This window comes from Amaranthus tricolor, chromosome 4, assembly GCF_026212465.1.
Source record: "Amaranthus tricolor cultivar Red isolate AtriRed21 chromosome 4, ASM2621246v1, whole genome shotgun sequence".
NCBI classification, from domain to species: Eukaryota; Viridiplantae; Streptophyta; class Magnoliopsida; order Caryophyllales; family Amaranthaceae; genus Amaranthus; species Amaranthus tricolor.
Window position 1 is genome coordinate 31,038,363 of NC_080050.1, and position 24,029 is coordinate 31,062,391.

Sequence of the window (24,029 nt, forward strand, 5' to 3'; positions counted from 1 at the left end):
CTTACATCATTTTTAATGCCTACTTATAATAATTTAAAAAATATATATAACAGATCGGTCTAATTATAGATGATTTATGAAATAGATTATTAGCTTACAAGATTGTGTAAAATGAATTGTTGGTTTCCCATTGTCACCTCCTTTCTGGATGGTCAACTCAACTCTACTCTAATATTCTAACCTTTCTATTTTTCTACATGATCAGTTCACCAAATTTCTTTGTTCTTATCACATTTTCCAAACATTCATACAAACCCTTGCATCAAATTCCAATCTTTCTCAAATCTTTCCATCTTCTCAATCATCAATAAACCCAGAAAATTCCCAAAATGCAAAATCAAAACCCTTCAGAAATGGATCCCTTAATATGGAGCAAATTACCCCAAGAACTCTTAGATCATATTTTCTCTTTTCTCCCCTTAAAATCAATCCTTTATCTAAGATCTACTTGTAAACATTTTAAAGCTTTGATCTTTAACCCATCTTTCCTTTCAAAATTCAATCTTTTTTCTTCTTCTTGTTCTTCCCCATTTTCTTCTTTCCTATTACTATCTCATCCTCAATTTAATCACCATTTTCCTTTATACAATTCTGTTTCTGGTACTTGGAGAGATCCTTCTGCTGCAAAATCTTTGATTAATCCTTGTTCATCATCTTCATCTCTTCTTTCTGCTTCTAATGGGTTATTTTGCTTCCATTTACCTATTTCCTCATCATTTTTAGTCACTAATCTCTTGTCTAGATCCTCTATTCTTGTCAAATTCCCTAAATTTCCCTTCACATTTGAGATTCTTACTCTGATTTCTTCCCCAAATGGGTTTAAAATCTTTATTTATTCATCAAAATCTGTGTTTCTATATGATTCTACCCATCAATCATGGAGGAAATTTGATGGGTTTGAGCCAATTTTGAATGATACAATTCATCAAGAAGGTGTTTATAGAGATGGGTTTTTGTTTTTCATTACTTCTTACCCTTTTAAAGTTGTTTCCTTTGATCTACAAAAGGGTAATTGGTGCAATCCCTTTATAGAAATGCCTACAAATGAACTTGCTTTTGCTAGGGTTGTGATTTCTGATGAAGAACAAGAAGGTGAAAATGGAGGAAAAGCAAGAAAAATGTATGTGATTGGTGGGGTAGGAAGTAATGGGATTTCTAGGAATTTGAAATTATGGGAATTATATGAAGAAAATGAAGGAAATCAATGGGTTGAAATTGAAAGTTTGCCTGAATTGATGTATAAGAAATTGGTATCAGTATGTTATCATAATTATGAACATATATATTGTTTTTGGCACAATGGTTTGATTTGTATATGTTGTTATAGTTGGCCTGAGATTTTGTATTATAGGGTTTCTAGGAGGACTTGGCATTGGTTGCCTAAATGTCCTGCTCTTCCTCACAGATATAGTTGTGGATTTCGTTGGTTTTCTTTTGTTCCCAAGCTTTATGCTTCTTTTTGAGCTGTGACCAGAGGTGTGCAGTTAGGCCATCGGACTGAGTACTGCATTCACATTGATTTTTACCTCATTGTAATATTTGAAGTCGGGTTAAAGTCGGAGTCAACATAAGTACTATTCACATTCATTTTTACATCTTTGTAATCTTCGAAGTCGGGTTGGAGTCAGCATGGTTGGGTAAATATTGAATGGAGTGTATTTTGAACCTTTCTACTTGTGATGAGTTGTTGAATTTCATCTTTGTGACAAGAGGTGTGCATTTCGGCCTTCGGACCAAAATTTGTGTTTAAATTGATTTTTATATCATTTTAATTTTTAAAGTCGGGCTAAAGTCGATTACAGTAATATAAAGTTGGGTAAATATCGGATGAAATGAGTTTTGAACCCTTTCTACTTGTGATGTGAAAATTTGTTAATTTGAGGTTAGTTTGAAGTTTTTCATCAAGGTATAGCACTCATATTATGTAAGTGTGTTGAACCAATTTATTTTACGGAACATCTAGGTCGAAATTTCTCTCATGTATTCTTTGTTTATATCGATTTGTTGTTGCATTTATTGGTATTGGAAAGCTTGATTGTAAAAGGGTTTGTTCAAACTTCAAATATACACTCTTCAATCTCATATTCTTATTCATGGATCATGGGTATACATGTATAATGTGTAGTACACTTAATTAAGTATCTTAGTATTTCATGTAATTTGAAGGGAAATTAGCTTCATTATAAAGGTTGATTGTTAAGTATTTAGAATGTAATAATAGTATGTATTTTATTGGTCTCATTTATTTTAAATCATATGTTATTTTTCTTTGTTTTACTCATTTTACATTATTTATATCTTTAGACGATAATCTATCACTTTCATTTAATCTCACTTAGTTCTCACTCAAAACATTCCTTTAATAAAATCAAAGTCTTCAAATATGTTGAAACTACCACAAAAAGATAAAAAGATTATCCTTTTAATGTAAAGTTGTTGAATGACATGGTTAATTAAATTATCCACCGGATAAACGACTTATCTAAAATAGTATTAAGGATATAAAATTTAGATGCATTTATCATTAAGAAACTACCATTAAAAGCATATTTAATTATTTATCAAATTAATCATCAATTATCATCTCAGGCAGATAAACTACCCAATTGATAAATGCATCTGTTGAGCAAATGCCAACAAAATAGTCTCAACCTAGTTGAGATCTTTCCTAACTAGTTTCCTAATAAACCCAAATGTCTAAACTAATGCCGCAAAATAGTAATTTTCTATAATACTGTCAATGTATGTCGTAAGATGATGTGCTTGGTGGTGAAAATGAAGTAGATAGAACATGAGATTATCAGGATCCCGCTCATAGAAAATTATGATTAGGATCAGAGAAAAGAAGGAAGACAACAACCCATACCCATAAAAGAGAATAAGTGTATAACTAATGAGGTTCATAAAATAGAACCCTTGAAATCTCTTCGGATCTTTGTTTTTAGAAATTCATTTGAAGTTTTTCTAATGGTTTTTCTTGCTTTAATGGGGAAAACAATTTTCTCAAATAAGTGTTGAGATTATGAACGATTCTTACACTCAACTTTTTTTTTGAGCTAACTTATTTTTAATTGATCTTTTACATTATAAGTATATATTAAGTCAATCCAATAGAAATTATGTCACTTAAAAACTGTCTCATTTGAGAATTTATATGACCTTAATTTTGTTGGAGTAAATAATTTTTATTAAGTTTAAAAAATTAAATTTAATTTAACTTGATATTACTATTATTTTACAATTTAAATAAACAAAGCCCAAGTTGAGCGCTTCCTATATATGAATAAATTCAATTTTCATTAAGCCTTTTCTCCTTTTGATGAACTCTTTAATATAAGAAATGTTTATATTTAATTTAATTATTATTTATCTTTCACTATTTCACTCCGTAAGCTGAAATTTCAATTTAATTACAAGGATACACAAATTTTAAATGTTTTTTCTTGATGCTATATTACTTACTATAAATTTGAATAGTACTTGTGTAATTTTATAGCACCAGGAAACAAAAAATAGTCGGATTTCGCACTACAACATTCCTAATAACTGAAAACGAACAAATGTAATCATAGCACCAAACATATGTAATAGTTTAAAAGATATACAGGAATGATGAAATATATACACACACCAACAGGCAACAGACACTGAGGAAAACGAATGCTTTGTATGAGCGTCGATTCCTAGAATATATCTATCAAAAACCACACCGAATGCTGAAAATCAGAGCAATTATCTGCCACGATAGTCCCGCCACACAAGTATCATCAATTTCTTCAAAACTGTACAAAAATTTATGACAATAAAAGGTAAGTGGACACATCTTTGCTAAAAATCTCTACAATAGCATAACCTCGTCCTATATTGCCCTCCCTCTAATAGGGAGAGAACAACCATACATCGCTCTTTTTACTTAGCATCTTCACAGCCTCAAGAGTACCGAGAGATTAGCCTCTCCTTGAAGTACAACTCAATGAGCTAGGATAACTGGATGCTTATCTCTACTAAAGCCACTAATCCTTAAACAAGCTGACAGGGAGGAAGAAGGTTAAGTTAAGAGCCAAGAGGAGTGATTTTTAGCAGCCAAACTGTGTTATTTTTCATCTTATATCCAGAAGTAGAGAGATGAAAAACTATAATAAAAGACTGAATATTGACTAAGAAGTGGTGCTTGCTACGATAGCTTGCATGAAACCATTACATTATTGATGTCATTAGCTGTCAAAATTGCTGGAAGATTCAGCAAAGAGGTGTGAAGTAATCAATTTAAAATGGTTGTCTTAAAAAGAAGGTACATATTGAATAATCAACCCCTGGATGGCTGGATATGTAGTAAAAACGAAATGAAGAAAAGGTTTCAAAGCAAGTTCTAAATCAAGTTCTTCGAGTAAGGAAATGCTGCTAGATATATATTTCCAAGGACACGCTTTTAGATATGTTAATAAGTTGCTCTTCATGTGAAAAAAAGAACGAGTATGTATTTTGTTTATATTTATTTACGTGGATGATACTCAATGGTGATAATTTTTAGGTTTGATACTTTTATTACTTCAACAAGGCTATTGCAAAAGAATTCTAACAGAGATTGACTAGGGTCACATGTCACATTATATTGTCATGGAAAATGTGGAAAGGAAAAGTAGAACATATATCACATTAGGTACAGGATCAAGGAAGATGCTTTTGAGTGGCGACCTCATCATTGATGAAGCAAAGAGATCAATTACATTAGTTAGGAGTCAGGTTGAGAAACTGGTATTACCCACCGCATGCCATCCTCCCTTACACAAGCTAAGATATTTAGGTGATCAACAAGCAGAAACTTTAAAAGCAATACTTGAACTTTACCATTGTTTTATGTTAAAGAAAAAGTGTTTCAAGAGATATTTGGAGTGTAAATGCTTGCCAAATATAAATTTTTTACGTGAGTTGTGGTCATGGAAATTTTGAGAGGAAGGTTATACATGATGACTGCACCAATATGTACATCATAGTTGATGAAGGTGTGAAGAAGAATTTGATGTCATTACCTCCTTAACAAACAATAGTTACTGTCAAGGAGCAGAATCTGTGTTGATGGCAAGCTAGAACTGCATCCTATAAATGAAGAGTTCAAGAAGCTATCCACTGCATGTTCTTCAATTATGACTAGACTGGATAAACACCAGTTAAAAGAAAGCGACTAAGCTAGGGTCCCTGTTATCCAATCCACATTTCTACTTCAAAGGGAAGCCTAGCATATAGTGCGATGATCAATGGCCAGTTCAATTAATTTGCAAGAATAAGTCGATGAAAGGAGCACATGGTGTATTTGCAAAACCAAGGCTAGTGATCTCTGGTGATGAATTGGGTCAAAGGGTCCAAGGGCATTATCGACATTTTACTATTACTTAGTCTTTGGGTTTTGTTAGTTAGAATAGTTGTTATTGTAGTATTTTGTTTGTTGGGCATAGGCTATATAAACAAGCCAGCCTTGTAATGTTTAGTTAGCTTTTGAATATTGAATAATAAGGAATTGTCCTTTGGAGTTTTGTGGCAGGCTCTAAATTGCCCAATAGTGTGTGTTTACCATCCAGTCTTGGTTCGGGTCTTGGCAGATCTATTACATCTCTCTTTTTGTGAAGCGTCCGAATTGAGGACGATTATGTTGGAAAAGGGGGAATCAACAGGTTCAGGTGGACACCATGATGAGAGGAGTGTTATTAATAGTTGGGCAAGCAAACAGTGCAATATAGAATCATGTTTTACCTAATATGACAGTAGACTGCCATTATCAAATTATCAATACATTAAATATCTGATATGGCATTCCAGAGTCTTCAAAACATTCATCACCATCACAGTAATAACTTATTTAACTTGCATTGCAGGCTGGGAGCCTTCACAACACATATTTAGGTACTAAATGCTCTAGAGGTGAAAAAAATACTTCGTGATGTAGATTGAAACAGTTTAATATTGAGTTATATTCAAATACCTCAATAGAAGTATTAAAAAAATTAAATGCACCTAAAAATGTTAACGATTCACTTACAATGATTGTTGAACACTAAAAAGTCAACTAGTGTTAAGTTATCCCATCTGCCACTGCAACAAACAAATCAACAAAAAGTAAACAGATATGAGACAATTATTTCTAAAAATAACTAGGGATGAAGCAACTAGAACCTAGGAAGTAAAAAAAATTACAGAAATTCTCTTCATGGTGATAAATCTTTCACCCACTGTGATTTCTAGTATTCCGAGATCAGATTACAATTAATAATACCTTAAGAACTGGTTCACCCCTATTAGCATTCCCAGAGTGCTTTTCTTTTGCTGCTTGTGCACGGGCAGCTCTTCCAATAGCAGACAGTTCAAATTCCTGTTGTCTACATTTGTTCCACAAATTCATGAAGCACTTTGGTCAGGAAAGAGACTTTATACATCAAAGCAAGACCACTTAGACAACTAGTTTCAATGAGCCAAAAAGAGAAGTTGCTAACAACAAACAATCAATGACAAAAGTACATCTTACTTTCATCTGTATCAGGCACATATGGCTGTGATTGAGCCAGATAAGTAAGAACGTATGGGCTTCATACGCGAAATATTTGACAGAGACAATTGTACTCTGAGTGTGATGATTTAAGCCGAGCCTAGCAAAGCTTTGCTGCTAAAGTTCTTTTAGTACATATGTCAAATTCCATTTTTTCCCAACTTCATTGAATGTTGGATGTTATTAATTCTCATTTTTGCATTTTAGTTTTCTAGTAATACTTCATCTACATTCTACACTGGTTTGTAATATTTCAATATATTAAAATTGAAACTTAATTCAAAGCTTCAAAACAAAAATAACATTAGGGAACTACAAAGAACCAAAATGCGAATTCCTATCAAGCTTCAGGTGTAGAGAAAAGATTGCGCTTCAGCTCAATGAATTTATACTACATCAGCTTCAGCCTTAAAGGCTTCCCCTAAGCAAGCCAAGTTCAAATCTTAGGTAATGGACATGGATTCAAAATCAGCTCATTATGACCCCTATATGCACATCCAGACTACCAACAACTCCAAAGCTTAATTTCAAATAGACCTCCCTTTCTCTAAGAAGACATTTCCAGTTATTCATATACCATTTTAGTATTTGATGCCCAAGTGATGGTACTTAATCTATGACATTTCCTAACAGATCCACGGAAACAGCATCGCATATTGATATGAATATACTTCATGACAACAAAAATGAAAAAAGCCAGGGCCAATGGCCATTTTGCAAAATGGACACACGAACATGGAAAGCAAGCCCTTCATAGTATATGAGATTTAAGACACACATTACATATACGACTTCATCTAACAATTTAATCAATTTGATGATTATGTCGTAAATCATCAAGATCACTAAATTGCAAAGTACTAAAACCTAGACAACATCACCTTACATCATTACATGAGTTCAAGACTTTCAATACCAGAAATCCCACAATTATATCATAAGAAAAAGGCGAAAGTAACTTTTTTAAGCAGTGTTAGTTCATGAAACTGATCCCATATGTTTGGAGTTAACGCTTTGGCATTTCTGAAAGGGCTGAACTACGCTAAACGAGGATGAAGACAACCAAATTTTAGGGTTAGAATTTGCAAAAGAATGCTTTAAAAAGTTTGCTAATGAGATTCCAAAAATATGAGTTGCATAATGCCTCTTTGATCATCAACATTTGAATTTTACTAAATCCAAAATGAATTCTAATTAATTAAAAAATAATTCAGATACATTATCAAGTGAATTATCGAATTGAATACAATACAAATACAGAAGTAAATAAATAGATAAACAAAAATGATATAGATATGGTAGGAGTGAACTGCAAGTCTGAAACAAGAGAATATTTGGACTCTGATCAAAGTCAACTTGAAAGAAATTCCAACAGTTTGATCTAAAATGGCTCAAACAAGAAATAAAGAAGCAAATCAAAAGTTTTGAACAATACTAGTAACAAAATTGCACAACAAAACATGGAGGAAGGGACTGATTACAGAAGAAAGACGAAACGCGATTGAAAAATTACCTCTTTTGAGCCGCCTCAGCGGCTTTGGCTCGAGCTTCTTGAGAAGCTAATTGCTCCTGTTCTCGTCTCTGCTGCTTGGCTTCGCCATCGAAGCATGAACAACCGGCTCCCATTATCTGTCTTCCCGTACTGCAACAATGGCGGATTTTGTTAGAATTGTAGAATGAGTCGTGTACGAGAAACTGCTTTAGAACACGTCCTTTACGCGCTTATACTTGCCCATTCTCCTTCCGCGGTTTCGCTTTACGTCAAAGCCCAAAACTATTGATTGTACAAGGCCGGGTCGGGTGAGGTCAATGATATGCACGGCATGTCACAAAAAGTACGGCCCAAATAACTCTCATTCCGTTTTGAAAGTCATCATCACACACACCGGGAGTCGGATGAATAAAAGACGGTAAATCATATCCATAAAAGATAATACAGTCAAATTATTTTGATCGGTGTGAATCATACCCATAAGAGTTTAAATTGGTTACAAAATCAGGAACAAACACGAAATCGCTTATAGTAGGTAACCATCTGTCAGATTGCTCATGATCGATTGATTCTACAACAACTTGTCTATTGCTCTTTTTATTTGTTTTGTTCTTTTGCACTTGTATTATGTAAGCAAACTATAATCAAATGTATTTAAATTATAGATGTCGCTGGCGATGCGGAAGAAGTAGGGGTGGAAGTGATGGATATTAAAATCAATAATGATGAAAATATTTTTTTAATTCTATAGTCTATTGGTCAGAAGCATTGAGAAAGTTTTTCGGTGAGACTAAGAAGAGCATTAAATTACAAAGAAACAATGGTAAGAGAAGGAAGAAGAGGAGAATAGATAACTAAGGATGAATTGAGGACCCATAAATCATTAAGTTAAATTCTTTTAAAATACTACTCCAATGATTCAATTATAAACTAATATTAACATAAATACTTCTTTCGTTCCAAATCGATTATACATTAGGCTAAATTCAACCAACCCAAAACCCATCTAACTGATTATTTTATTTTTATAAATTCTTGTGCGAAACGGTTTCACCATAAGACTATCTCCTATATATAACTTAAATAGTCCAATTAATACAATCAATAATATATGTTCTCCTTGTTTCGAGGTCGTCTTAACGAAAAACGATCTATCAAAAAATAGGTGTTTGTGGGCATCTAGAAATGTACTCTAGAAAGGATGGGGCCTGCTGACATAGTCATAAGTAAGGCATCTAGAAAGGAGGTGAAGTAGTAATGTTTATCTGTATATCCAAAAATCTCCATAGAAAAACTTGGCATGCAATCAAGAATGAACAATAAAAAATATGCAGATTAAAAACCCAATTGAAATAATTAATATGTTGACCAAATTGTAAGAAATGGGATATGTTGACTTTTGAAAGCTATTTATTGAAATTTAAAACAGCGTATTCTCACAGTCATTCCTTCTTTTCTCCTAAAGCACATGAACCAACCTCCTCATTATTGAACAATGCAAGCTCTACTACTAAGAAAATAACCAACTCCAAATTTCTTTTATGTATTTATTTATAGTTTTGTCAATGTGATATTCAGTCGAAGTTCAAAGTACTATTTTCTCATGTTTTTTTCATATAAAATATTTTATTTTAATGGGAAAAATTTGATTAAGATTTTAAGTTATATATAATAAACATAATAGAATATATCAATGTGAAATCTCTTTAGATTCTTTTTAATGTGTATTTTTTTATTACATATTTTAAATAATTTTTTAAGATGTGTATTTAAAGATATTAGAACTCAAAATTTATTTTAAAAATTATATAAAAAGTAAACAAGAAGAACAAAAATAAGAAAAAGTAATTGTTTAAAGTGGGTTTAAAAAGTTAGATTCAAAATTACTAACATTATTAATGTCCTATAATTGAAATTTTACTATTAGTAATGTGCAACTTTTAATTTGTAAATTAATGTCCAATTGTATAAATAGTTAGTCCGAAAATATTAAGTTTTAGTAAGTCATATAGTTATTATTAGTAGATATGATGTAAAAATTAACAAACTTTTTTTAAAGTCCTATGTAATTTCAAAAAGTATCATATTTTTTTTAACAATTTTATTTCCTTAAATACTTCACATATACTATGTAATTTAACATTGAGACCTCTAATTTTTAAAATATGTACTTGAACAAATATACTTATAACCTTTCCTAATTGTTAGACTGATAAGCTTCAAAGTTCAAACTATGCCAAAAGTTAACATTATATTTATACTGTTTAAATTTATTTATTATAAATGTCTATATAACAATATACTACTATATTTTTTATAGATGATCTTAATTTCTATTTATTTATATATCAAGTGGATTTAATGCAAGTCTTATTTATTTTTTTCTTATTTACTAATGTTTTTACGAGCCGGAACCCGGAAGAGTTAGTAGGGTTAAATGATCTTATAAAGGTCTATGCGCCTATTCTTTGCTTTTTTACATAATTTAATGTATTAATTTAATTTTTAATATCTCTAATTAAAAAATTATAAAAATTTGATATTAATAATCTTTAAAACAAGATTTCAATTGATTATATTTTAACTTATAAATTAAAAAGTAATTACAAATTAAGAATGATGAATGAATAGTGTCATTTTTGCCAATATTACAATTAATTCGAAACAGAGAAAATATTAGAAAAGTAGTTGCTTATGTGTCATCACTTGAAGTAATTTGAAGATGTGGAATTGCATTAGAATTTTTATTTTTAATACGATATTAGACATTTATAATTTACATGCTCCAACTTGAGGTAGAGTAAATGTTAGATATAATATTTTTATCTCAGATTATATTGTCATATATTTTATATATATTCCTCTTGGTCATTATATGAATATCTTTGTTTAACAAAAATTTAGAAATTTACATTGAAGATTTTGAAGAATATTAAATTAAACACATTTTCATAATCCTCTCATCTTCATAATTGACTATTATAAATAAACTAAATCAAATCAAGTACTAGTAGATAAACATGAGATGCTTAGTGATAACGTAATTAGTAGGATTTATTTATTATTCTAAATACTTTTATTCAAACAGCAACAAATATTTTTTTTTTGTCCGGATCGGATAAATTTTATTTTTTGACCCATTAAATTTTACTTTTATTATTTTTTTCTATATTAATTAAGGTGGTCAATAATTCACTAAAATTATTTTATTTGCCATTATAATTAAATGCATTTTTAGCTTGTATTTGTGCTTATTTATTATTTCAAATACCGGGAGCATTTGTTTATTTCGCAATTGAATGTATGACACAGTTTCACTGTGAGATGTGTCTCATACTTGCGTAAAATAGCTTAATAATAGAAATTTTTAGCTTATAAATTTATTATTTTAAGGTCGTCTCATAGTGAGATGGTCTCATACAAGACGCCAAAAAAAAATAAGATGTATATAATCTTTGTATCAATTATTTTATATATGCATTTAGTTGACTACTTCGTTTGATTTTTATAAGTCATCACGCTTCTTTTTCAAAGATGTTGTACATTTTATTTGATTTTGGGCTATCTAATTTATTACTTTAGTCCTTGATATAAATTAATTTGTGTATAATTAAAAATTATAAATTTAAAACAAATAAATTAATTAAATAAGTAAAACAATACTTCTATTATTTAGAAAACTTTAATTTAAAATTTCCATCTTTAACTATTTCAATTATAAAAATTTCAACTTCGCATTTTTATCTAAAAATCTTCACTTAAGGAATATTATATTTTTAAATACTTGCTCTATTGATGACCAGGAGACCACGATGGCATGTAAAAACAATTACGTAGCATCATTTTATTGGTTAATCCGTTCATGAATATTTTTATTTAAAATTTTTTTTTAAAATTAGGATCGTTAAAATGTCACCAAAAATTATGATTTTAAATAATATCCCAAAGTTGGAATTTTTAAAGTTGAAACACCAATAATTGGGATTTTTAATTTCAAAATTTTCCATTAGTTAATAAAAATAAAAATCATGCAACTATAGCATTAATAAGAATCAAAAGTATTTCTATTCTAAATCAAATATTCATTTCTTTGTTTTATTACAATTATTAGAAGCAAATCTAAAGAAAACTATAGTGTGTTTGATATTGATATGCATATATGATATATCACATCAACCTTGTCCTTCAAGTAAGTCAAATGCAACCAATCAATATTTTATTACAATTATTAGAAGCTTCCATGACTCAACTTATTTAATTAAAACTAATTTAATCCTTTTCAAAGATCATTTCATTTGACTATTCCCTCCATTTCCCTCCCCGTGTTTTTCATTCTTGTTTAAATACCAAAATTCCTCAAAACTTTTCTACCTTACTATTTCTTACTCCTATCATTCAACCCACAAAAAAAAATTAAACCCACATATACAATTCAAAACCGATCAAAACCCATAATTCTTCATCTTTTTTTCACACCAAACGAAAATGGTAAGTGGATTTATTTGTGGTACCAATAATTTTTCAAAGGAAGAAGATGATTATGAAAGACATACTAGAAGTGCAGACTCTTCCCCTAGAAAATCAAGACCCTCAAAATCCAATAAAAACCCGTATTCGACCCGCGGACTTGACAAATTCTCAGCTCTTCTTGCAGAAATCGAAGAAAAAAGACAACAAATCTACTCTCAACTTGACCCGGATCAGATTTCTTTAGTCCGATTCGTTTATGAAGGAGATCATGAGTTTAAACCCATTGTTGTTAAAGTTAAACCCAAGAATTCAGCTGATTATAATCACGAAATCAAGAACCCTAAAATTGATTTTCAGAAGCCGATTAAATTAAGTAAGTTAAATTCTTCTATATCGATGAATATTAAATCCGAAAATGGGGTTGAAAATGAGGGTAATAAGAAGATGAGTTTATGCAGAAAATTTAGGGTTCATCAATGGAGGGATTCTCAGTTATATTTAATCATAATTGTTGTTCTGATTTTGATGTTTTTGGTGTTATTTGGGAGATCTTTTGCAATTATGTGTACTTCAATTGGGTGGTATGTTGTTCCAAATATTACAAAATGCTCAAATTCTGGTTCAAATTTTAAGGGTTCTTTTAAGAAGAAAGATCAAGTAATTAGAAGATTGAGTCAAAAAAAACTCATGACAAGTGAAGGCACAAAATCATTTAAGACCTAAATTTGAATCACAAGAGTTTTTTGGGTGTGTATATTATCCTTTTTTTCTTTGCTAAATTGTTGAAAATAATTTAACTTTTCACTTATTTTTGTGAATAATTTCACTTCTAAAATATTATTTAAAAATCTAATTTTTAGTATTTTTTTTTTCACCCAACATATCTAATAACTTAAACTCTAAAGGTGCTTATGGCTTAATGAATAGAGCATCTGCATGTTGAACAGAAGGTTTGGGGTTTGATCCTTTACTTCTTCCTTGAGGGGAATAAGTATAGTTTGTCCGTATCTTTCAATAAAAAAATACCCCCACCTAGACTATGTCTTGTGCGAAATACTGGGTCTGAAAGTGTACTTTACCTTTATACCCAGTGACCTAAACACCATAACCCTACCACATGAACCACTACAACTCCACCCTCTCCTAGTCCACCGGGTATGCTAGGAGCAAATACAAATTAAAGATGAGATTATTAAAAAATAATCAATAGATTAGACTATTTACAGCGAATGAGTGAAAGATTGAATTATTTTCATCGATTTTTTCTTATTCATAATGTAAATTTTTTTCTTCATTTTTTAATTAGAAAATAGGGCGAAATTAAGATGGCAATTATTGTATTTACGGAGTTATGTAGTTTTTGATATATCGAATTGATATTTCAATCAAATTGTAAATGTGTAAAAATAAGTTCTATGTTGGTTCAGGGATTATTATTCTATGTAATGTTTGGCCGATTTTTAAGGGTAGAACTATGTAGTATGTATCATCTTGTTACCGCATTTTCGCGACCGTCGCATGGTTGACAAGTGAAGGGATCGGACAAAGTCGTTTAAGACCTCTGATTGAAGAACATAACTAGGAAATTCACATCAGAAGAGTTTTTGACCAATTCTAGTCTAATTTTCAAGGCTTTTTTTTTGTTTTTATTTTACGATATACTTCATTTGATTTTAAATGAAGTAGTTGTTACATTCTTGTATTTTTCCCATTATTTTATGTATAGTTTTTAATTTTTAATATATACATTAAACAAATTAAATAATATCTCATTAGACTATATTTATGTAATACTTTATATAGACAAATACTTCGCCAAAAAAGATTAGTTAATGAACAATAGTTGGCTAGTAGCTACAACGATTGTAGGCTGTAGCAACTATTACAGACTAAATGTAGTATATAATAGTGTTAAAGCAAGATGATATATTGAATTGGTTGAGCTATAAATATTTGTTATGAATGGTGTGATTTGAGTGCACATTTGACATGTACATTTATGTGTGTCTTTTGGGATGGAATCCTATGAGTGTAGTTAATGTGGGTGTTTAAGTTAGTAACTTAATGTTTGTGGTGTTAAAGTGTGATTTAATACTTGAAGTAATCATGGGAATAATGTGTCTCGATGATGTTTAATGAAGAAGTGCAAAAGGTTCTTTGAAGATGTTTTGTTATGTTTAGTCGAGCAGAAACTGACAGAACGGATACTGAAGTTTGCTCGATCAACTCGCTAGACTGAGCGAACCCTTGAATGGGTCGAGCAAACAAACAGAAATCCAGTAGCTTGTTGTAGCCCGCTCGACCGAGCGAGCCTCTGTTTAGGGCGAGCGAATCTTCTGACGATTCATAAGCTGTTGTTTTTCGTCCCTTTAACTTCTTGGAGCATTTTCAAAGTGGTTAATACTCATAATTAAGGTTGTAATCTCATTATATGTACTTAGTTTTATAAATAGAGAGCTCTCATGCTCATCCAAGACACATCAAACACAACTCCTAAGCTAAATACATAGTCTTTTGTTTTATCTCTTACTCAATTGTAACACTTCATTTGTAAGAGTGTTTTACTCCATTGAAATAATATAAACAAAAAACTACACACCATGGAGGACGTAGCCATCATTGGGTGAACCTCCTTAAATAATTGTGTCATTTTGCAAATTTTATTTTATTAAACGTTCATTCAAATTATTATCGTTTGTTAAAATTCTTAACATCGTACCGATCTTGCCAAATTATTTTAATATTTTTAATGTATCAAGTGAAATTACATACATCATTGAATAAGAGTCAATAGCCACATTTTAAGTCGGATTTGGTGGACAATAGCACATCATCTCGTTACCGAATTACATTTAAACCGTATTGTGTAGTGTTCTAGAAATCTAACTGTTGAATTTCGGTATTTTTCTGTAGTTTACTACAAAAAAATGAGGATAAGGGATGAAGTGAGGATTGAGTAAGAAGACTTTGTTGTTTGTCTGCGTTATTTAATTTATATATCATGATTGATCCTCATATGGGTTTTGTATATTTCAAGTTTGGAGGCGGATGTCAATCGTCAGGTGAAATGTATTACTCTTATAATCCATTTTCCATGACTTAAATATTTGTAATTTTGTCTCACATTTGTTTGTATGTACAAAATTTCCATCTTTTTAGTCATGTATGTCTATTATAAAAAATTAATATTAACATTTTGTCTTCTGAAAAATCGTTTTTCTGAGAGACATCTTTTAGACATAATCCATTAAAATTTAATCAGACAAAAAGATAATAATAAGCTGAGCTAATTAAAAATAATTTTTCAAAAGACCGTCTCTCACATGTATACGTATAATATTAATAATTTTTACATTAAAAATTCTTTTCTGTTTTCACAATGCCACACAATCATAGTAAGTTGGAACGCATACTTCCTCAAGTTATGGCCCAAGCCCAATGCTTAGATGGAGATGATTTGTTTTGGCTCATTCTCTATTAGCAAATATTTAACTTTGTGTCAAAACACTAGTTGCAGCATTAGGCGATCTAAGTGTGAAATATGCCTCATACAATAGTTAAATAGTCTAAATAAAAATAATAAATAATATTAGTTTTTTTTTTAGATGAATATTTGATTTTTTAAAAGACTAAAATAAAACAGTTGTCATTAATCTCTTCATTTTCTTTTCGCTCAAACACTTTCTTCTAACAATAATATTATGTGAAGTTGTTGCTATAGATAAATTACGAATTATGTTAGATGTTTGGGATACAGAGTAGACAATTTTTAACTTGTAGGTGTTTATTATAAGATTAAAAGTAAGTGTTTGAATTATTAAAAAAAATAAGTAGGTGCTTGAAAGTACAAAATGGCCAATGGTGTTTTAAGTTAGATAGTGGACATTTTAATTCTTAAAGATGTAAAATAAGTGTTTTAAGAGCCTAAGCTACTCTTTTAAGATCAAAAATAGGTATTATAACTCCTTAAAGTAGGGTAATATAAATACAACAATGTTCCATTTACCTATCCAAATGTCATTGAGATGTCGGTGTACGCAACTTACACTTCTTAATGATATAACCAACAAATTAAAAAGTTTATTTTTGATCAATCTTAGCAGTAAACGTTTTGTATAATTTCACATAATAAAAAATGTATATGATTTAATGAGTCATTTTAATACCTTAGTTCATTATAGTAATATAATAGGTGTAACACCCCGGCTCCTCGGACCGCTGGTGACTACCCTTGGAGACTGTAGACTAGCCCCACAAACCAACACAAGTCTTTCCAGCGCACTTTGACCTCACTCGTGCGCACCCAGGAAAACTATCCAGCAGGTCACCCATCCTAAGATTGCTCTCCACCAAGCACGCTTAACTGTGGAGTTCTTAGCAAATGGGTTCCCATAAAAACAAAATGCACATTGTTGGTATGAGTAGTCTATCAATTTTTTTTTTCATGCTAAGTCTAGAGTATTATAATAGGACACCAAAAATCTATCAAAATATAAAAATTACATTAATTTACAACCTCAAATGGATTTCAACAGCTAATTTAAAACTAATTTCATCAAATACAAGAAATTAATTAATTAGAGTTTTCAAATTCTTTATATGAGACGGTCTCAGTATGAGATGCCCTTTATGTATGGATGGAGAAGCCTAATATTACCAATTAATATTAATAATACTATATAAACTTTTTGTTTTAAAGTCTTCTTACTGAGAAATTATCTCTTACAAAAGTAGATCTATAAGTTTTACTTTTTACTCTCTTTTATTCACTATTATTGTCCCATTTGATTTTTAAATTCTATTCAATACACTGTTTCAATCGTAATTATCTCTAACTATGATTGATTAAAAAATAAAAAGTTGATATTGATAAATTTACATTGAATGTATTTAATCAAGATCCCACTTGACTACGTTTTTACTTATAGGTTAAAAATAAAACATATATTAACAGTGATCGATGAGTAGTATTAAAAAAGAATCAGACTGTTATGAATGGTAGTATACTAATGTGATTATAAATGATAGTATACTAATGTGTGACTTGAGTGCACATTAAAGGGTTGAATTCATGTGTGTGACTCTTGAGTTGTGGAATCCAAAAGGGTGTAATAAGGTGAAGAGTATTCATGGGAATTATTGGTGTTAATGAAGATTAAGGTGAAGAGTCTCATGTGTGTGACTCTTGAGATAATGCCTTTTCAAGTTCTTAGAGTTATTTCATAGTATTCATTACCCTAAATTAACTATGTATTTATGTGAGCCATTCATCTTCAAGTACCTAGCACTATAAATAGGGCTCTCATACCCACACTTCAAGTATGCAAAACACATCAAACACAACCCTTAAGCCAAACACATAGCCTATTGTTGTTATCTCTATCTCAATTGTAATTCTTCATATTGAAGTGTTGTTTGTATTCATTTGATGTAATATAAACATAAACTACACACCACGGAGGACGTAGCCATCATTGGGTGAACCTCCTTAAATCTTTGTGTCCTTGTTTGTTACTTTGTCAAACTTAATTTTGCTCATTGTTGTTTGTTCTTAACATCGTAAGTATTTGGCGATCGTTTTCAATCAGACAATAGTACTATAGTAGTGAATATGAAGGAGTATTGTTCGGTATAGAAATTCTTAGTCAATCACGGTGATTTATATCATCACAAAAAGACAAAGAAAATAAATAAAATATAAAAAAATAAAATAAATACCAAAATCCCTCCCCAATCAATTCATGCGTGATTTATCAAATTAACGTCCTCTTGACCGGTCAAATCCAGTTTCAAGGATAGCCAGAAGTATCAATATCCACGTGTCTTATGATAATTGGTCAGACACGTAACTTGGATTTCATATTCTTTAGTTTATTCTTCACATATGTATTCCCATATTCCAAAACGTACACCTTCGTGTACCACATCAAAACCCATGTTGTAATTCCAATTTTACCCTTTATACTGGTAAACTACAGCCGCATATCTGAATAATCCGTATAAGAAAGAACCGAAAAGGGGATCTTCCTGAAAGCATCAGAATCCTTCTTGGAAATTATTCTTATTTTTCAATCTCGTCTTCAAATAAATGCATTCTTGATTATGTCCAAATCTTTAATCGTTATTTCAATCTAATTAATCACACAACCCCAATAATCCCAAATTAAATTTAGTCCAATTTCTGCTTTTCATCCATAAAAATGGCGAATTACCGTGATCCATCGTTTTCTGATTTCCCAGAAGACATTCAATTATGTATCCTTTCATTTTTAGCACCTGCAGAAATCTCCACTTTCGCTTGCACCTCCAAACGATTCGGTTCCTTATGCCGAAACGACAGTAGTAGATTATGGTACTCCATGTGCGATCGAAAATGGGGTTTCAAAACCCAGATTAATAAATGGGGCGATGGGAAAATCGGGTTTAATTTACTATATAAAATGTTGTCGGAGTACGAGAGTTTAATCGGATTTTGGCGTCGAAGTGGGGGAAACTCCGGAGAAGGAGGAATCTCTGGTGATGCTCCGTTGGTGTTTTTCGAATGGGGGGATTCGTGTGTGATAGGGTCTAGGGTTACCCCTTGTAAGGATGGTTCTTATAATGTTATTAAGTCTCCGTTTATTTGGTTGAGTTTATCTAGTGATGGGCAGCCATTGAATTACCTTAAGAACGCCCCCCAAAAGAATTCAAATCCGGGTATGGATATGATCCAAGTGGATGTGAATTTCATGGGGAAAGGTTTTGTGGTGTTGGAGGAGAGTAATTGGAATTATGGGAAATTAGGAAGTTCACCTGATGCAAATGGTAATGGGTATAAGAACTTTGATAATGTGGTTATGGGGAGCTCCGAGATGGAAATTGGGTCACCCCCGGATCAGATTATGTCGGATATGTATCAGCATTATGCTAATAGGAGGAGTCCAGGGGCGGGTGGGGTGCGAGCGTGGAGGCGGCAGAGAAGGAGGGAGAAAGAGAGGCAAGTAAGAAGGACATTGGAGCCCGAATATCTTGTTAAGCTTGATTGCTCTCCTACTCGAACTCGTCCATTGCAGGGTCTATGGAAGGTATACTTTTTGTTCATTGCCTATGATTTTACCATCATGTTTATGTTTTTTAAAATTTATATGAATATTTGTCTTGGTGTTATGTTCAATTTTGCACAATAATAACATTTCATTGCTTTTCACTTCAGTCTACTTTGGGGCTTAAACTTAAATGTGCGCAATCTTATTGTTGTAAAGGTATTTTTGATTGGCATTTGATAGCAAACATCGTCTGCAATTTGAAGTGTACATAATTTAACGAGCATGATAATGTGCACATTTTTGACCGCATTCTCCTATATGGTACAAGTTGCTATCTTTCTTCCCTTTTTAGATCTTGATCATAGTTTTTCTACGAGCAGGATATACCGTGTATGATGGTGATAATGTGCACATTTTTTCTTTGGACCCGATCATTGCTTCTATGAGCTGGATAAAGTGGGTGATGATGATAATGTGCACTCTTGTGCGATGTTAAAATTATTTGGTGGTATTTGATTCATTATGAATTATTATGATGCATAAGTTCGATTTTCATTGCGATCACTATTGACTTAGTATATTGTTTGGTACTTCTATTGATACTTTTGCAGGTAAGTTCCATTAAGAGTTTAGTGAGGCATATATTGTCAAATTTTATGAGTATTTGGTGTTTGAACTTTGAGCTATTTGATCTATTTCTAATAATAAGAGTTTGCCTTTTGATTTCGTTGTACCTGATTCACTTTTTCTTGATGTTAGAACATTTGATTACGCAACACAGTTTGATTTTTTGTTTTGTGCTAATTTATATTGTTTGGTGTGATCATTAAGAAATTGGCTTGTGATGTTTAGAGCTCTTCATACCTTGCTGGTTTTTTCGTTCTGGTGTTACTTGTGGATTAAACATTCTTTTTATTCTCTGTTTTTACTGTTTTCCCCTTGCTCACCTTTGAAGTATACTTCCCTTGATCCTGTATCTTTTTGGGTGGTAATTTATCTTTTGACTGGTTGACCCTACAAGCAATGTGTTGATGTCTAGGTTTGAGATAAAGTAATGCAAATTATAAGTCGATAATTAAATATAAATTTGGAAAATTTGTTATTAATACTTTCAACTATTGTTCATTGACTCAAAATACCCGTAACTATTATATATCTCTGATTCTCTATATAACCCCAAGTATTGGGATACTAAACCTTGAACACTATGCGCAATTTCAACTGGCTGTTTTGGGGTATTTTGAGTCAATAATAGTTGGGGGTTTACTGGGTTAAATAATAGTTGCGGGTATTTTGAGTCAATGAGCAATAGTTGAGAGTATTATTCACAAATTTTCCTATATAAATTTTGTTCTGTACACTTCTAAAAGGCAAGTAGTATATTTTGAAATTTAGTGAGTTTTTATCTTAAAAGGCACACCTCAATTCATTATCTCGTGTGACTTTACCCTAGTAAGTAGCTGCCAATCTTCCATAAAGGCTGATAAGCTTATTAAGTTGTTAACTAAGGGACTTCAGTGATGGTAATTGTGGTGACCAGTGACGCTAATTTAGAACAATATGTAGTTTCATATTATGTCTTTTATAGTTCAACGATGGTTATTAATGTGTAATGTCATAAAAGTTGTCGGTATTTATGAACAAGTGTTCATTATAAAATATTACTATGGCTTGTTTAGTTTGAGAGGGATCACTTAATAAACTTGGTATTTTCATGAAATCCAGTCTTTTGGTTAATGGCTTGAAATCTTAAGATCACATTTTCGTGACATAATGAAAGTAGAAAGATAGAGAACAAAAAAATGGAAGAGGTCGAAAACAAGAGAGAAACCTATTTTGATGTGCAAGTGCAGCATTTTAGGAGAAACATCCTTTGGTAGATTTTTTTCTTTCTGAACCTTTACATCAGGAAGCCACTTCAGTATATGAGTGCATCACGCTAGTCGTCTAATTTTTAAGGCTTTAAATCGAGCACATCTCCTTTTCCTGTTACTTAACAGCTAACATTTTCCACTTTATTCTCGGGACTCTTAATTTTTGTGGATTTGCATTGTTTCTCCTATCTCATAAGGGAAAACGTTGATAAATTCTTTGTGTCAAGCATTGAAATTGATCAATCCAACCCAAACAAAATTCACATTACCATCTTTTTTCTTTCATTTTACACTCCTATTTCCTTACATATACTCTTGATTGCTCCCAGTTTGAGTCAGAACTTACTTGTAACGACATTAAGAAGAATGAAACAGTGTCTACCCAAATTGTGCCAATGCTCATCTATCTTGAACCAAATCGTTACCCACCTTGAGGACAAGATGGATCTTTGTGCGGTTGGTATTGTTATGCATCGAGTAAGCGGTAGATTTCTGTATTGCAAAGGACAAAGGGCAGCATAGTCCAAGAATAGAATAAGCTTCTAGAAAAGTATGCTTTCTGTTATTTTGTTACTACGGTAAAGTTTGTTATTAGTTATTACTAGTGGTTTGTTAGAATGGAATCTTTGGGTTACTCTAAGTAGTATATGAGCAAGGGTTGTGGGAAGGAATTGGATTTTTAATGAGATAATTCTCTTTGGGAGTCTAGACATCTAGAGTATGCTTGAAATACTCGTACCCTTTTACATAATACAAAATATTCTCTGCTTCATTAGTGCGTATCCATAGGCTCCTTAACACGATTAGTTGTCCGACCAATCCAACTTTATTACTCGAATATACTACGATTTGCGAAAGTTCTACTCAATCAAAATACACTAACTCACAAAAGACATCATCATCATCATACTCAGTGTATCCCGATCATAGGATTAGCTATGATTAGGGTCTGGGGAGGGAAGAACAACTGCAGCTCATACCTATAAAGGAGAGTGCGGCCAAAGAGGCCCTCGGCTCGAGAAAAGCTAACTCACAATAATGATGCATGAATTTTTGGGGAAAACTTTCTATGATGGGCTCTAACAAGCAATAACTCCTCAACCAATGATGATTTGTAAAATAAACTTTGAAGTCTCTGTTTCTACTTGAGTGAACTTATTGGTTCATACTTCTATATGAACTTTTTTCCTTAGGCTTGATTTTTTAAGGTGCAAAAAGGAAATAGGATCAACTAATAGAACAGACAAATTTACTTGTATGTCTGTGTTTCGCATTGTGATAATGATTTTTTACATGAGATTTGACGTAATTTTCTGCTTCCGCGCTTATGTGCAGAAGCTTTCCTCGAAGTATCAAAAAAAGTTGAATCATAATTTTCGTTTTTAGTTTCTGTGAAGGAAGTTAAAATCTAAGATGCTTACGAGTTTTGCTTTGTCTTTTTTCATTGATCATCTCAGCTAGCATGTTTTTTGGTGCCTCATAGAGCTGCTCTGCTTAGCTGAGATTATCTTTCTTGCTGCAGGCTATTTGCGACGACACGAGTCTTGATTTCTATCAGGTGGTGTACGATGACCTTGGAGGTGTTGTTTGTGTAAGAGTTAGGGACTTTGTTAACTCATCCTCCGGTTTTACACCTCTGTTTTGGACTCAGAACGCAACATTTATTGAATCTCCTCTATCTCCCGAAGAAGACTACGTGTACAATACACGTGTGCATATACGGCCTATTGCCGAAACAGAATATGATTCGAGTGAAAACGCACCTTCACGTATCATGCACGTCAACTCAAGTTGGAATGCAGGCGGAAGGATATGGCAATATGTTGATGGGACATTCGGGTTTGGATTTTTCTCGAACAATTTTATTGTCGACATGAAGCTTATCGCTCAAGATGGTCTTATTCTCGATACCACTGAACTTTGTAGTGGCTGATGATCTATTCTCTGGGTTCATTTATGTACAGATTTCAAACAAATTTAGGTATATTTAGGATTCACAGCTTGTGATTCTGGCTGTTTTAACATATTTTACTCCTATCAAGTTCTTAAGCTGTAAAATATTCCTGTATGGATGATCAGGAGCTGTTTCTTAGTTCCCTTTTACCTTACCATTCTTTTCTTCATTATCAGTTGTGAGATAAACGATTCTAAACAAACCCATCATGTAATAATGTCGTTTACTGTTAATGTGATACGATAACATATTTTATTGTATTTCTTTGCACTTGGAATTTTCAAGTTTAACTGCGCAGTGCAGCTACAACTTTCAAGGTGGTGTCCTTGGCACGTCTTTGGGCGACGTATGATCATATTGTTTCAATCCAAGCTAGGTCGGGTCTTTTGTTTCAGATCCAAATAATAAAAAATAACTCATCTAAAAGTTAGTTAAAGTTTATGTTTGAAACTTCAAAATATATAATATTTTCTGTTATGTCCCTTTACATGAGAGCCGTTGAATGAAGAGTGCAGATGCAACATATATTTTTTTTCATTTACGACGCTAAATATTCATTTTAAAAAGACGTGCGAATGAGATTTAAATCCATAAATTTTTTTTCATTCTATTTTGGATAGTGTGCTACCATTACCTTAATATACTTCATAAGTGTCATTAATACGTGTTATATTCT

The 24,029-nt window shown here is 31.8% G+C and overlaps 4 protein-coding genes across 7 annotated transcripts; 3 read left to right on the plus strand and 1 right to left on the minus strand.

Annotated features, from left to right (window-relative positions):
• Nucleotides 1-156: 156 nt before the first annotated feature.
• On the plus strand, nt 157-2,252 carry LOC130810301 (F-box/kelch-repeat protein At5g43190). Its single transcript, XM_057676305.1, has one exon. It carries the CDS (start codon nt 330-332, stop codon nt 1,461-1,463), a length of 1,134 nt encoding a protein of 377 aa, XP_057532288.1. The 5' UTR covers nt 157-329; the 3' UTR covers nt 1,464-2,252.
• A 1,137-nt stretch (nt 2,253-3,389) lies between these two features.
• Nucleotides 3,390-8,289, minus strand: LOC130810302 (uncharacterized). Its single transcript, XM_057676306.1, has 4 exons — nt 8,052-8,289; nt 6,269-6,371; nt 6,035-6,087; nt 3,390-3,782 (listed from the first exon to the last, which is right to left on the minus strand). Exons 1-3 carry the CDS (start codon nt 8,162-8,164, stop codon nt 6,073-6,075), a joined length of 231 nt encoding a protein of 76 aa, XP_057532289.1. The 5' UTR covers nt 8,165-8,289; the 3' UTR covers nt 3,390-3,782; nt 6,035-6,072.
• A 4,064-nt stretch (nt 8,290-12,353) lies between these two features.
• LOC130811080 (uncharacterized) lies at nt 12,354-14,257 on the plus strand. Its single transcript, XM_057677237.1, has one exon. The coding sequence runs from the start codon at nt 12,516-12,518 to the stop codon at nt 13,221-13,223; it is 708 nt and encodes a 235-aa protein (XP_057533220.1). The 5' UTR covers nt 12,354-12,515; the 3' UTR covers nt 13,224-14,257.
• Nucleotides 14,258-18,411: 4,154 nt separating this feature from the next.
• Nucleotides 18,412-23,613, plus strand: LOC130810553 (F-box protein At3g12350). Of its 4 annotated transcripts, none has more exons than XR_009041067.1 (3): nt 18,412-19,564; nt 19,906-20,136; nt 22,857-23,057. XR_009041067.1 is itself a non-coding variant. In XM_057676658.1 (2 exons), the coding sequence occupies exons 1-2, from the start codon at nt 18,701-18,703 to the stop codon at nt 22,899-22,901; spliced, it is 909 nt and encodes a 302-aa protein (XP_057532641.1). In that variant the 5' UTR covers nt 18,412-18,700; the 3' UTR covers nt 22,902-23,613. The 4 variants fall into 4 exon arrangements, 2 of the variants coding, with proteins under 2 accessions (XP_057532641.1, XP_057532640.1); XR_009041068.1 differs by having other exon boundaries at nt 18,494-19,564; nt 22,922-23,051; XM_057676658.1 differs by lacking the exon at nt 19,906-20,136 and having other exon boundaries at nt 22,857-23,613.
• Nucleotides 23,614-24,029: the final 416 nt, after the last annotated feature.

Bases quoted from the DNA above. Each gene is read 5' to 3' on its own strand.
- LOC130810301 (XM_057676305.1), top strand. From the start codon at position 330: ATGCAAAATCAAAACCCTTCAGAAATGGATCCCTTAATATGGAGCAAA.
- LOC130810302 (XM_057676306.1), bottom strand. From the start codon at position 8,164: ATGGGAGCCGGTTGTTCATGCTTCGATGGCGAAGCCAAGCAGCAGAGA. The intron at 6,372-8,051 runs GTAATTTTTCAA...GAACAAATGTAG, and splicing joins GCTGAGGCGGCTCAAAAGAG to ACAACAGGAATTTGAACTGT.
- LOC130811080 (XM_057677237.1), top strand. From the start codon at position 12,516: ATGGTAAGTGGATTTATTTGTGGTACCAATAATTTTTCAAAGGAAGAA.
- LOC130810553 (XM_057676657.1), top strand. From the start codon at position 18,701: ATGGCGAATTACCGTGATCCATCGTTTTCTGATTTCCCAGAAGACATT. The intron at 19,565-22,921 runs GTATACTTTTTG...TTCTTGCTGCAG, and splicing joins CATTGCAGGGTCTATGGAAG to GCTATTTGCGACGACACGAG.